Raw genomic sequence first — 14,506 nt, forward strand, 5'->3', positions numbered from 1 at the left:
CAAAGAGGTAGGTTTTAGGAGGCTCTTAAAGGTGGAGAGGCAAAGAGGTAATGGTGCAGGGGCATGAGGAGAAGCCATTGAAGGAGATTCCCTGGTTATGACTGCATAGGTAAGAGTGGAACCAGGCAAGGGCAGTCCCAATCAGTTGAATGGTGTTGGAGGAAGAGGGTGTGGCCAACCAAATCAAAGGCTGCAGCCAGGTTGAGGAGGCGTACATAAGAACATAAGAATCAGGAACAGGAGTAGGCCATCGAGCCCCTCGAGCCTGCTCCACCATTCAATAAGATCATGGCTGATCTGGCCTTGGACTCAGCTCCACTTACCCGCCCACTCCCCGTAACCCTTAATTCCCTTATTGGTTAAAAATCTATCTATCTGTGATTTGAATACATTCAATGAGCTAGACTCAACTGCTTCCTTGGGCAGAGAATTCCACAGATTCACAACCCTCTGGGAGAAGAAATTCCTTCTCAACTCGGTTTTAAATTGGCTCCCCCATATTTTGAGGCTGTGCCCCTAGTTCTAGTCTCCCCGACCAGTGGAAACAACCTCTCTGCCTCGATCTTGTCTATCCCTTTCATTATTTTAAATGTTTCTATAAGATCACCCCTCACCCTTCTGAACTCCAACGAGTAAAGACCCAGTCTACTCAATCTATCATCATAAGGTAACCCCCTCATCTCCGGAATCAGCCTAGTGAATCGTCTCTGTACCCCCTCCAAAGCTAGTATGTCCTTCCTTAAGGAAGGTGACCAAAACTGCACGCAGTACTCCAGGTGCGGCCTCACCAATACACTATACAGTTGCAGCAGGACCTCCCTGCTTTTGTACTCCATCACTCTCGCAATGAAGGCCAACATTCCATTCGCCTTCCTGATTACCTGCTGCACCTGCAAACTAACTTTTTGGGATTCATGCACAAGGACCCCCAGGTCCCTCTGCACCGCAGCATGTTGTAATTTCTCCCCATTCAAATAATAATCCCTTTTACTGTTTTTTTCCCAAGGTGGATGACCTCACATTTTCCGACATTGTATTCCATCTGCCAAACCTTAGCCCATTCGCTTAACCTATCTAAATCTTTTTGCAGCCTCTCTGTGTCCTCTGCACAACCCGCTTTCCCACTAATCTTTGTGTCATCTGCAAATTTTGTTACACTACACTCTGTCCCCTCTTCCAGGTCATCTATGTATATTGTAAACAGTTGTGGTCCCAGCACTGATCTCTGTGGCACACCACTAACCACCGATTTCCAATCCGAAAAGGACCCATTTATCCCGACTCTCTGCTTTCTGTTCGCCAGCCAATTCTCGATCCATGCTAATACATTTCCTCTGACTCCGCGTACCTTTATCTTCTGCAGTAACCTTTTGTGTGGCACCTTATCGAATGCCTTTTGGAAATCTAAATACACCACATCCATCGGTACACCTCTATCCACCATGCTCGTTATATCCTCAAAGAATTCCAGTAAATTAGTTAAACATGATTTCCCCTTCATGAATCCATGTTGCGTTTGCTTAATTTCGCTATTCTTATCTAGATGTCCCGTTATTTCTTCCTTAATGATAGCTTCAAGCATTTTCCCCATGACAGATGTTAAACTTACTGGCCTATAGCTACCTGCCTTTTGTCTGCCCCCTTATTTAAACAGAGGCGTTACATTAGCTGCTTTCCAATCCGCTGGTACCTCCCCAGAGTCCAGAGAATTTTGGTAGATTATAACGAATGCATCTGCTATAACTTCCGCCATCTCTTTTAATACCCTGGGATGCATTTCATCCGGACCAGGGGACTTGTCTACCTTGAGTCCCATTAACCTATCCAGCACTACCCGCCTAGTGATAGTGATTATCTCAAGGTCCTCCCTTCCCACATTCCCGTGACCAGCAATTTTTGGCATGGTTATTGTGTCTTCCACTGTGAAGACCGAAGCAAAATAATTGTTTAAGGTCTCAGCCATTTCCACATTTCCCATTATTAAATCCCCCTTCTCATCTTCTAAGGGACCAACATTTACTTTAGTCACTCTTTTCCGTTTTATATATCGGTAAAAGCTTTTACTATCTGTTTTTATATTTTGCGCAAGTTTACTTTCGTAATCTATTTTCTTTATTGCTTTCTTAGTCATTCTTTGCTGTCGTTTAAAATTTTCCCAATCTTCTATTTTCCCACTAACCTTGGCCACCTTATACGCATTGGTTTTTAATTTGATACTCTCCCTTATTTCCTTGGTTATCCACAGCTGGTTATCCCTTCTCTTACCGCCCTTCTTTTTCATTGGAATATATTTTTGTTGAGCACTATGAAAGCGCTCCTTAAAAGTCCTCCACTGTTCCTCAATTGTGCCACCGTTTAGTCTGCTTCCAGTCTACTTTAGCCAACTCTGCCCTCATCCCACTGTAGTTCCCTTTGTTTAAGCATAGTACGCTCGTTTGAGACACTACTTCCTCATCCTCAATCTGTATTACAAATTCAACCATACTGTGATCACTCATTCCGAGAGGATCTTTTACTAGGAGATCGTTTATTATTCCTGTCTCATTACACAGGACCAGATCTAAGATAGCTTGTTCCCTTGTAGGTTCTGTACCATACTGTTCTAAGAAACAATCCTGTATGCATTCTATGAATTTCTCCTCAAGGCTACCCCGTGCGATTTGATTTGACCAATCGATATGTCGGTTAAAATCCCCCATGATTACAGCCGTTCCTTTTTCACATGCCTCCATTATTCCCTCGATTATTGCCCTCCCCACCGTGAAGTTATTATTTGGGGGCCTTTCAACTATGCCCACCAATGACTTTTTCCCCTTACTATCTCTAATCTCCACCCACAATGATTCAACATTTTGTTCATTAGAGCCAATATCGTCTCTCACAACTGCCCTGATATCATCCTTTATTAACAGAGCTACCCCACCTCCTTTCCCTTCTTGTCTATCTTTCCGAATTGTCAGATACCCCTGTATGTTTAATTCCCAGTGGACCACGATCACATAGGATGTCATTTGTAACTTTGATTGGGGCCATTTCAGTGCTGTAGCAGAAACAGAAATTTGGTGGGAGAGGTTCAAACATGGAGTTGCAGAAAAGGTGGGTACGGATGTGTGAGGCAACTTTGCTTTCACTTTGGAGAGGTTAGAGAAAGCGGTAGTTTGCAAAAACAAAGAGGTCAAGGTTGGATTTTTCGAACAGGTAGGGTTATGACGGCAGATTTGAAAGGCATATTGGTGGCCATCACCAAACATTGCACATCATGGATGTGAAAGCTTTGCTACAATGCAGATTTCTTCCCATTCATATTTTTGTGTTTATAATGAGGATTATCGCATTTTTAAATGTTCATTTTCTATCTTCACAGAAAAGATTTTGGGTTTGAGTTACACTTAAGGTTGTGTTTTAAAACAAAGGGAATTTGTACAGGTTTACAAAGGGAAAGAACACCGGCTGCTGGCATTGGAGAATATGTATTAAAGGATGACAAGCCAGTTTGGGAGATGTTACAACAAGGATTTATGCGTCCGCCTTTGCTCACTGGTAGCAATCTTGCCTCTGAGTCAGAAGGCTGTGGGTTCAAGTCCCCTTCCAAAGACTTGAGCACATAATCTAGGCTGGCATTTCATTGCAATACTGAGTGAGTGCACCACTGTGGGATGTGCCATCCTTCAGATGAAGCATTAAAATGAGGCCCTGTCTACTCGGCATTTTCTGTTTTTATTTCAGTTCCAGCATCCGCAGTATTTTGTTTTTGAGTAAGGTGTGTCATGTATTATTTTTGTCCCATCACTTCAAGGAGAGAAGTTAGACTGAGCTAAGTAAGGGGCTCCTCTTATTACAGTGCTTTGCAAAAACCTGCAAAAGACATTTAAAGCATGTCAAGCTATCCAGTATCATCATTGTACCATGTTGGAACAGTTATACTTTAAATATCTGATGAAAACATTGGATGTGTAAGTGCAAGAGTGGTTTGCACAGCTGATTCAACAAAAAAGCAGTGCACCATACTAACAACTTGTTTATAAATGCTTTTGTGCTACATGGTCATAAAGAACTAAAAGCCATGATCTCTCTGTTGAAATATATCACAAGGATGCCCTTTCTGGATAAAACGCACGAGTCTCTGCCAGGCTCTGCGGGAATTGGGAAAGACTAACTAACATGTGGGTGTCCCCATTCTCAGGGTAATAAAGGTGGAGTGGCAGTACGGTTTGTCTTTCACAACACAAGCTTCTGTGTAGTGAACTCCCACCTAGCTGCTCACGTGGAGGACTTTGAAAGACGGAATCAGGATTACAAAGATATCTGCGCTCGCATGAGTTTCCAAGTGTCTGAGCAGAATCAGCCTTCTATAAACATTATTAAACATGAGTGAGTATGAAAAGGGGCTTAAGGAACATCTGCTAGTGGGGGCTAAGTGTTGGGCACTGGGCTGAATATCAACTCTGTGTTGGTGTAAAAACAGCCATTATTTTTTGTGTGTATGTGAGAATGTTGTGCTCATCAAAGTGAGGAATATTTGTACTGGGTTATAAGATACTGTTTCAATTCAAGCATCCAGTGTCTGAATCTAGAACTCCAGATTCACGAATAGCATGTTTAGATGCAGTATAGTCCTCCCTTTACTGTGCCCCCACAATGTCATCTCCAATCTCGGAAGAACAACCTTTCTTACATAATTGTAACATTTTTCGCACCAGTTTCTCTGACTCTGGTTACCAGTTAGTACAAAATTATCTGCTGTAGGTACATGACCACAGGAAACCAGAATGAGACTGTCTAAACTCATTCTTTTTAGGATACTTACAAAGAGAATACAAGGGGATATTTTGTCCCTTTAGATTTGAATCCGCACTGCAGTATCCAGTCCCCCCATTCTTGATTTCAGAGTGGACAATTGGGCAGGCACTTTAAAAATAAAAAGTAGCACAATGCTGCAATTCAGGCTTCTTCCAGTATAATTTTTTTACTTGTGCTTAATGCAATAAGCCAGCTTCCATAAGTAAGCCTAGACTTCCTATGAACGCACTTTGTTTGAAGTATACAAGAAAGCATGCCAACAAATGAGCAATGAACACTTACTGTTTGGATAGGTTGTACGATTTCCACTGCACACCCACAGTATCTTTCTCAATCAGTGGAAAACACCATCAGGGCAAAATTCTATACCGGCCCGGGGCGGTAACACTCGCGAGGCGCAAGACTTTGCGGCAGGCGCAGAGGTCTCTCCTCTCGTGAGAAATTGGGGTTACCGCTCCCGAAAGGAAGTGGAGCACAAAATAAAGCAGTCCACTTTCTTTCTGGAGCGGACGCGTCGAGAACGAGGCGCAGCTCTACGCACTGAGCCGCGTACTCTGCAGCCAAAAAAGGGTCCTACCTGGACCACTGGGGTGCATGGGATGCTGTGCACGGACCTCACGTTCGAAGCACCAAAGGGGCGCAGAAGAAAATCTCAGGATATTTTTTTGGCCCTAGCACACCTCCCCTTTAAGTTTCGCCCCATGAGTGGCCAGCCAGCTGGTATAGAAACATAGACATTTACAGCGCAGAAGGAGGCCATTTCGGCCCATCGTGTCCGCGCTGGCCGACAGAGAGCCACACGGCCCTTGGTCAGCAGCCCTAAAGGTTATATACAAATCCATGAACAATGATGCAAAGGCAAAGAGCAACCAGTCCACTTCACCACAACTGCGACACCCCTTACACTAAAACATTCTACACTCCACCCCAACCGGAGCCATGTGATCTCCTAGGAGAGGCAAAAACCAGATAAAAACCCAGGCCAATTTAGGGAGAAAAAATCTGGGAAAATTCCTCTCCGACTCATCCAGGCAATCAAAACTAGTCCAGAAGATCACCCTGGCCGTATTCTATTCCCTGCAGTACTTCCCATTATATCTGCTTCTTCCAACAAAAGGTCATCCAGTCTAATCCCAATTACCAGCTCTAGGTCCGTAACCCTGCGGGTTACTGCACTTTAAGTGCCCATCCAACCATCTCTTAAAAGTGGTGAGGGTTTCTGCATCCAACACTCTTCCAGGCAGCGAATTCCAGATCCCCACAACCCTCTGCATAAAGAAGCCCCCCCTCAAATCCCCTCTAAACCTTCCACCACCTTAAAACTATGCCCCCTCGTAATAGACCCCTCCACCAATGGAAATAGACCCTCTACTATCCACTATGTCCAGGCCCCTCAATATTTTGCACACCTCAATGAGGTCTCCTCTCGACCTCCTCTATTCCATTGAGAACAAACCCAGCCTATCCAATCTGTCCTTGTAACTAAGATTCTCCATTCCAGGCAGCATCCTAGTAAACCTTCTATGCACCCTCTCTAGTGCAATCACGTTCTTCCTATAATACGGCGACCAGAACTGCACGCAATACTCCAGCTGTGGCCTAACCAAAATATTATACAATTTAAGCATACCTCACTGCTCTTATATTCTGTGCCTTGGCCAATAAAGGCAAGCATTCCGTATGCCTTCTTAACCACCTTATCCACCTGGCCTACTTTCAGGGATCTGTGGACAAGCACTCCAAGGTCCCTTTGTTCATCTACACTATTAAGTGGCCTACTGCTTAATGTATATACCCTTTCCTTAGCCCAAGTGCATCACCTCACACTTCTCTGAATTAAATTCCATTTGCCACTGCTCTGCCCACCTGACCAGTAGATTGATATCCTCCTGCAGCCCATGACTTACTTCTTCATTATCAACCACACAGCTAATTTTAGTGTCGTCTGCAAACTTCTTAATCATACTCCCTATATTCAAATCTAAATTGTTGATATATACCACAAAAAGCAAGGGACCCAGTACTGAACCCTGCGGAACCATATTGGAAGCATCCTTCTAGTCACAAAAACATTCATCGATCAGTACCCTTTGCTTCCTACCTCCAAGCCAATTTTGGATCCAACTTGACACTTTAACCTTCATGACCAGTCTACCATGTGGGACCTTATCAAAAGCTTTGCTAAAGTCCATATATACTGCATCGTACGCACTACCCTCATCGACCCTCTTAGTTAACTCCTCAGAAAATTCAATCAGGTTAGTCAGACACGATCTTCCTTTAACAAATCCGTGCTGACTGTCCCTAATTAATCCTTGCCTTTCCAAATGCAGATTTATCCGGTCTTTTTGGATTTTTTCCAATAATTTTCCCACCACTGAGGTTAGGCTGACAGGCCTGTAATTACTCGACCTATCCTTTTCTCCCTTCTTAAACAAGGGTACTACATTAGCAGTCCTCCAATCCTCCGGCACCATGCCCAGATCCAAAGAGGACTGGAAAATGATGGTCAAGGCCTCTGCTATTTCCTCTTTTATTTCGCTCAACAGCCTGGGATGCATTTCATTCGGGCCTGGGGACTTATCTACTTTCAAAGCTGCTAAACCCCTTAATGCTTCCTATCTCACTATGTTTATTTCACCCAGAATATCACACTCCTCCTCGATAGCAGTATCTGCATTGCCCCTTTCCTTTGTGAAAACAGATGTAAAGTATTCGTTAAGAACTTTACCAACATCTTCCGCCTCCACACAAAGATTATCTTTCTGGTCTCTAATCGGCCCTACCCTTTCTTTAGTTACCCTCTTACTCTTAATATATTTATAGAACATCTGAGGGTTTTCCTTAATTTTACTGGCCAAGAATTTCTCGTGTTCTCTCTCAGCATTCGTAATATCCTTTTTAATTTTGCCACTTATCTTTCTATATTCCTCTAAAGATTCTATAGTATTTAGCCGTTGATATATGACATAAGCGTCCCTTTTTAAAAAAAAAAATCCTCCCCTGTAATCGCCCGGCTTCAGGGGGCGATACCTAATTCATGTTCCGGGGTGCTACACACGGTGATGACATCGCCGGTGGAGCACTATGGCTTACTGCCGTCACTAAACTCACGTCAAATTTAGCAAGGCTCATTAGTGGTGCTGCGCTAGTTACAAAGTTAGCACCCCCAGGGACGCTAACAGGAGACGCAAATAACCCGAATTTCTAGGCCTTGGATGATAGACCATTTAGCTGTTCTAAAAATTGCTTCTCGAATTTATTGCAAGAAGCAAAATTAGGTAATCAAAAATATAAATCTGCAGATAGACCTAATAAACACGGTGAGAAGTTGGACTTCTTTATACCTCCTGTTGGCGCAAAAACGGGCGCAAATCAGCAACTCCCGCTAAGTCGTTGTGCCCCGATATCCTGCGCCTGGAGAGCTAATGTAATTGCCGTGCGTAGCACCCTGTATGCTAAATTCCCTGCTTGTGCGCCTGCCGCTAACAACAACAGAGGAGGCGGATTTCAGTCGGATATCAGCTGGAGGAGCACTATTTAAAGGCGGCAACATCCGGTTTTAGTCGGCTTGTTACTTTCATAAGAACATAAGAATTAGGAACAGGAGTAGGCCATCTAGCCCCTCGAGCCTGCTCCGCCATTCAACAAGATCATGGCTGATCTGGCCGTGGACTCAGCTCCACTTACCCGCCCGCTCCCCGTAACCCTTAATTCCCTTATTGGTTAAAAATCTATCTATCTGTGACTTGAATACATTCAATGAGCTAGCCTCGACTGCTTCCTTGGGCAGAGAATTCCACAGATTCACAACCCTCTGGGAGAAGAAATTCCTTCTCAACTCTGTTTTAAATTGGCTCCCCCGTATTTTGAGGCTGTGCCCCCTAGTTCTAGTCTCCCCGACCAGTGAAAACAACCTCTCTGCCTCTATCTTGTCTATCCCTTTCATTATTTTAAATGTTTCTATAAGATCACCCCTCAACCTTCTGAACTCCCTGAACTCTTCTGACAAACGTAGGTCCCCTGCAGTCAGAATCAGGGGAAGTCATAACGGGGAACAAAGAAATGGCAGACCAACTGAACAAGTACTTTGGTTCGGTATTCACTAAGGAGGACACAAACAACCCTCCGGATATAAAAGGGGTCAGAGGGTCTAGTAAGAAGGAGGAACTGAGGGAAATCCTTATTAGTTGGGAAATTGTGTTGGGGAAATTGATGGGATTGAAGGCCGATAAATCCCCAGGGCCTGATGGACTGCATCCCTGAGTACTTAAGGAGGTGGCCTTGGAAATAGCGGATGCATTGACAGTCATTTTCCAACAATCCATAGACTCTGGATCAGTTCCTGTGGAGTGGAGGGTAGCCAATGTAACCCCACTTTTTAAAAAAGGAGGGAGAGAGAAAACAGGGAATTATAGACCGGTCAGCCTGACATCAGTCATGGGTAAAATGATGGAATCAATTATTAAGGATGTCATAGCAGCGCATTTGGAAAGAGGTGACATGATAGGTCCAAGTCAGCATGGATTTGTGAAAGGGAAATCATGCTTGACAAATCTTCTGGAATTTTTTGAGGATGTTTCCAGTAGAGTGGACAAGGGAGAACCAGTTGATGTGGTATATTTGGACTTTCAGAAGGCTTTTGACAAGGTCCCACACAAGAGATGAATGTGCAAAGTTAAAGCACATGGGATTGGGGGTAATGTGCTGACATGGATTGAGAACTGGTTGTCAGACAGGAAGCAAAGAGTAGGAGTAAATGGGTACTTTTCAGAATGGCAAGCAGTGACTAGTGGGGTACTGCAAGGTTCTGTGCTGGGGCCCCAGCTGTTTACATTGTACATTAATGATTTAGACGAGGGGATTAAATGTAGTATCTCCAAATTTGCGGATGACACTAAGTTGGGTGGCAGTGTGAGCTGCGAGGAGGATGCTATGAGGCTGCAGAGTGACTTGGATAGGTTAGGTGAGTGGGTAAATGCATGGCAGATGAAGTATAATGTGGATAAATGTGAGGTTATCCACTTTGGTGGTAAAAACAGAGAGACAGACTATTATCTGAATGGTGACAGATTAGGAAAAGGGGAGGTGCAACGAGACCTGGGTGTCATGGTACATCAGTCATTGAAGGTTGGCATGCAGGTACAGCAGGCGGTTAAGAAAGTAAATGGCATGTTGGCCTTCATAGCGAGGGGATTTGAGTACAGGGGCAGGGAGGTGTTGCTACAGTTGTACAGGGCCTTGGTGAGGCCACACCTGGAGTATTGTGTACAGTTTTGGTCTCCTAACTTGAGGAAGGACATTCTTGCTATTGAGGGAGTGCAGCAAAGGTTCACCAGACTGATTCCCGAGATGGTGGGATTGACCTATCAAGAAAGACTGGATCAACTGGGCTTGTATTCACGAGTTCAGAAGAATGAGAGGGGACCTCATAGAAACGTTTAAAATTCTGATGGGTTTGGACAGGTTAGATGTAGGAAGAATGTTCCCAATGTTGGGGAAGTCCAGAACCAGGGGTCACAGTCTAAGGATAAGGGGTAAGCCATTTAGGACCGAGATGAGGAGAAACTTCTTCACCCAGAGAGTGGTGAACTTGTGGAATTCTCTACCACAGAAAGTTGTTGAGGTCAATTCACTAAATATATTCAAAAAAGAGTTAGATATAGTCCTTACTACTAGGGGGATCAGGAGGTATGGCGAGAAAGCAGGAATGGGGTACTGAGGTTGCATGTTCAGCCATGAACTCATTGAATGGCGGTGCAGGCTCGAAGGCCAAATGGCCTACTCCTGCACCTATTTTCTATGTTTCTATGGCCCCAAATTTCCACATGATTTGCTCCTGATTTTTAGGAGGAACTGGTGTAGAACGGAGTATCTTAGAAATTGGAATTCTCCACATTTAGTTTTCTGCAGTTCTAGTCAGGTCGAACAGTTTCACTTTGGAACAGAATTATTTTTTCAAAAGGGGGCGTGTCCGGCCACTGACGCCTGATTTCAAAGTTTCCACAGTGAAAACGTATTCCAAACTAACTTAGAATGGAGTAAGTGAAGATTTTTGTACGCTTGAAAAAACCTTGTCTACACATTAAAAAATCAGGCGCAGGTTATAAATTAGGCGTCCAGAACGAGGGGGGGAGGGGGGGGGGAAGGGAAGTCATTAAATTCTACAATAAATCCTTAGTTATACTTATACAAATATTATACAAATAAATCCAACCTGAATAAAAATTTATAAGCAAAGAAAAGATTAAATAAACCATGTTCCTACCTGTGTGAAAGTGCTTCAGGCAGGCCTTTCAGGCAGCGGTTTGCCGTCGGGACCGAAGGCTGAACGGGCCGGGCCCGAGACTTCGAGCAGGGCCTGTCCCCAGCACCAGATTTACAGGTAGGTGGCGTTAGGGAGGGAGGGAGGTTCGGGTCAGGGGGAGGGAGTGAGAGGTCGGGGAGAGGTCTGTCAGGTTGGGGAGAGGGGTGTCAGGTCGGATCCAAGGCGGGGGGGGGGGGGGGGGGGGGGGGGGGGATGGAGCCGGAGCCGGATCGGGTCCAGGCGGTGGGGGAGTGGGAATCGGGTCCAGTCCAGTTGGGCGGGAGGGGGGGGGGGGGGCGGGAGCCGGGTCGGGTCCAGTCGGCGGGGGGGGGCGCGGGAGTCGGGTCGGGTCCAGTCCGGGAGGGGAGGGGAGGGGAGGGGGGGGGGAGGCTGGAGTCGGGTCGGGAGGAGGCAGGAGCTGGCCGTGGGAGGAGCCTTATTCACGCAGCCCCAGTGAGGCCATTCGGAGCTACTGCACTTGCGTGCCTACTGTAGCGCGCATGTGCAGAGGTCCCGGCACTGTTTTCAGCGCAGGGACCTGGCTCCGCCCCCCCACAGCTCGTGCTGCGCTGCGCCGAGGGCCAGAGGACCTGCAGGGAGGTGGAGAATACGGAGGGTTTTTTTAGGCGCACTTTGTGGCGCGAAAAACGGGCGTCCAGGTCGGGACTGCGCCGTTGTCGGCGCGGCTCGAAACTTGGGCCCTATGTTTCTAACTCCAACGAGTAAAGACCCAGTCTACTCAATCTATCATCATAAGGTAACCCCCTCATCTCCGGAATCAGCCTAGTGAATCGTCTCTGTACCCCCTCCAAAGCCAGTATATCTTTCCTTAAGTAAGGTGACCAAAACTGCACGCAGTACTCCAGGTGCGGCCTCACCAATAACCCTGTACAGTTGCAGCAGGACCTCCCTGCTTTTGTACTCCATCACTCTCGCAATGAAGGCCAACATTCCATTCGCCTTCCTGATTACCTGCTGCACCTGCAAACTAACTCTTTGGGATTCATGCACAAGGACCCCCAGGTCCCTCTGCACTGCAGCATGTTGTAATTTCTCCCCATTCAAATAATATTCCCTTTTACTTTTTTTTTCCCCCAAGGTGAATGACATCACATTTTCCGACATTGTATTCCATCTGCCAAACCTTAGCCCATTCGCTTAACCTATCTAAATCCCTTTGCAGTCTCTCTGTCCTCTACACAACGCGCTTTCACATCGGCAAACAGGCGTTTTGACTGATTTGAGCATTTTGGAGTTTAATGAATGTTCTGGCTCGTAAAGATTCTTGAGTTTCATTGAAGGGAGATTTGAAACTGCAATATTTGGATCCTTTCATGGGAGTTTTACTGGCAGTGGACCTCCCTCCAGTATCAACGGCAGAGGCAACTGAGGCACAGAGAAAGAGTGCAAAATGTTGCCAGAGGTAGGAGGGCTCTCAGCAGGAGGCTTTACCCTCCCAGGGTATTCCGGCAGCAGTTCTCCTGCATCAATTTCACTGAGGAACAGTGTGTTTGAAGGCTCCGCCTGAGCAAGGAGGTGGTCACAGAGCTCTGCCACATCCTGCAGCCACACCTCAAGCCTCAGATCAAGGTGAGGATGGCTCTCTCAGTGGCAGTCAAGGTCACCATCATGGTCAATTTCTACGCCAGCGGATCCTTCTAGTGTGCAACATGTGACATCTCCAACATCTCCCAGTTTGACATCCAATGCTCCATCCACCAGGTCACAGATGCTCTGTACAGAAGGAGAAGGGACTACTTCCCCGTGACCAGACAGAAGCAGCACGAGCATCCATGTGGCTTTGCCAGAATAGCGGACATCCCCAGGGTGCAGGGCGCCATTGACTACACCCGCGTCGCTTTGTGGGCACTTCCTAATAATCTTGAGGTATTCCATAACCACAAAGGCTACCACTCACATAATGTGCAGTTGGTGTACAATCTCATATGGCGAATCCTCACCGTCAATGCCCTCTATCCTGGCAGCAGCCACGATGCCTTCATCCCGAGCCAACCCGGTGTGCCAGCTCTCTTCCAGCCACCACATGAAGCTTGCGATTGGCTGCCACTCTCCACCTGGCTCATGACTCCCCTCCGCAACCCCAACACTCGTGCCAGCACTCAATGGTTCTGTTGCCATCACCACTCGGGAGGAGCCCTCCAGTACTTGGGCTGAGCAGGTGTCAATTTTAGTCACGTGCTGTATGCTGCACAACTTGGCCATCATGAGGGTGCAGCCATTTCCACCAGGAAGAGGAGAATGAACAGCAGCGACGGAAGAGACAACGACTCAATCGGACTTCTGAAAGGTCAGTCCGTGACCGCCTTATCAGACTTCGTTTCCAGTGACTTTGATGCCTCTTTCAGTTGCTGAGCACATCCCCACCATGAGGAGTGGTGCAGCAGAGAGGGATTCAAATTCCTGGGACATTGGAACCGGTTCTGGGGGAGGTGGGACCAGTACAAACCGGACGGTCGGCACCTGGGCAGGACCGGAACCAATGTCCGAGGGGGAGTGTTTGCAAGTGCTGTTGGGGAGGGGTTAAATTAACATGGCAGGGGCATGGGAACCTATGCAGGGAGACAGGGAAATAAAATGGGGGCAGTAGCAAAAGATAGAAAGGAGAATAGAAAAAGTGGAGGGCAGAGAAACCCAAGGCAAAAAACAAAAAGGGCCACATTACAACAAAATTCTAAAGGGGCAAATTGTGTTAAGACAAGCCTGAAGGCTCTGTGCCTCAATGCGAGGAGTATTCGGAATAAGGTGGACGAATTAACTGCGCAGATAACAGTTAGCGGATATGATGTAATTGGCATCACGGAGACATGGCTCCAGGGTGACCAAGGCTGGGAACTCAACATCCAGGGGTATTCAACATTCAACAAGGATAGACAGAGAGGAAAAGGAGGCGGGGTGGCGTTGCTGGTTGAAGAGGAAATTAATGCAATAGTATGGAGGGACATTAGCCTGGATGATGTGGAATCGGTATGGGTGGAGCTGCAGAATACCAAAGGGCAGAAAATGCTAGTGGGAGTTGTGTACAAACCACCAAACGGTAGTAGTGAGGTTGGGGACAGCATTAAACAAGAAATAAGGGATGTGTGCAATAAAGGTACATCAGTTATCATGGGCGACTTTAATCTACATATTGATTGGGCTAACCAAACTGGTAGCAATGCGGTGGAGGAGGATTTCCTGGAGTGTATTAGGGATGGTTTTCTAGACCAATATGTCGAGGAACCAACTCGAGAGCTGGCCATCCTAGACTGGATGATGTGTAATGGGAAAGGACTAATTAGCAATCTTGTTGTGCGAGGCCCCTTGGGGAAGAGTGACTATAATATGGTAGAATTCTTTATTAAGATGGAGAGTGACACAGTTAATTTGGAAACTAGGGTC

General features: G+C 46.2%; 1 protein-coding gene across 3 annotated transcripts in view; it reads left to right on the forward strand.

The window, feature by feature from the left end:
• The window catches only part of ocrl (OCRL inositol polyphosphate-5-phosphatase), a 164,695-nt gene that overhangs the window by 85,786 nt on the left and 64,403 nt on the right, over positions 1-14,506 (forward strand). For all 3 annotated transcript variants that reach the window (XM_070882547.1, XM_070882548.1, XM_070882549.1), the window contains exon 12: positions 4,184-4,371. In XM_070882547.1, the coding sequence (XP_070738648.1) occupies positions 4,184-4,371 (188 nt within the window). The remainder of the gene's footprint in view (positions 1-4,183; positions 4,372-14,506) is intronic.

The sequence above is a fragment of the Pristiophorus japonicus genome, chromosome 6 (assembly GCF_044704955.1).
Source record: "Pristiophorus japonicus isolate sPriJap1 chromosome 6, sPriJap1.hap1, whole genome shotgun sequence".
In the NCBI taxonomy this organism is placed as follows: Eukaryota; Metazoa; Chordata; class Chondrichthyes; family Pristiophoridae; genus Pristiophorus; species Pristiophorus japonicus.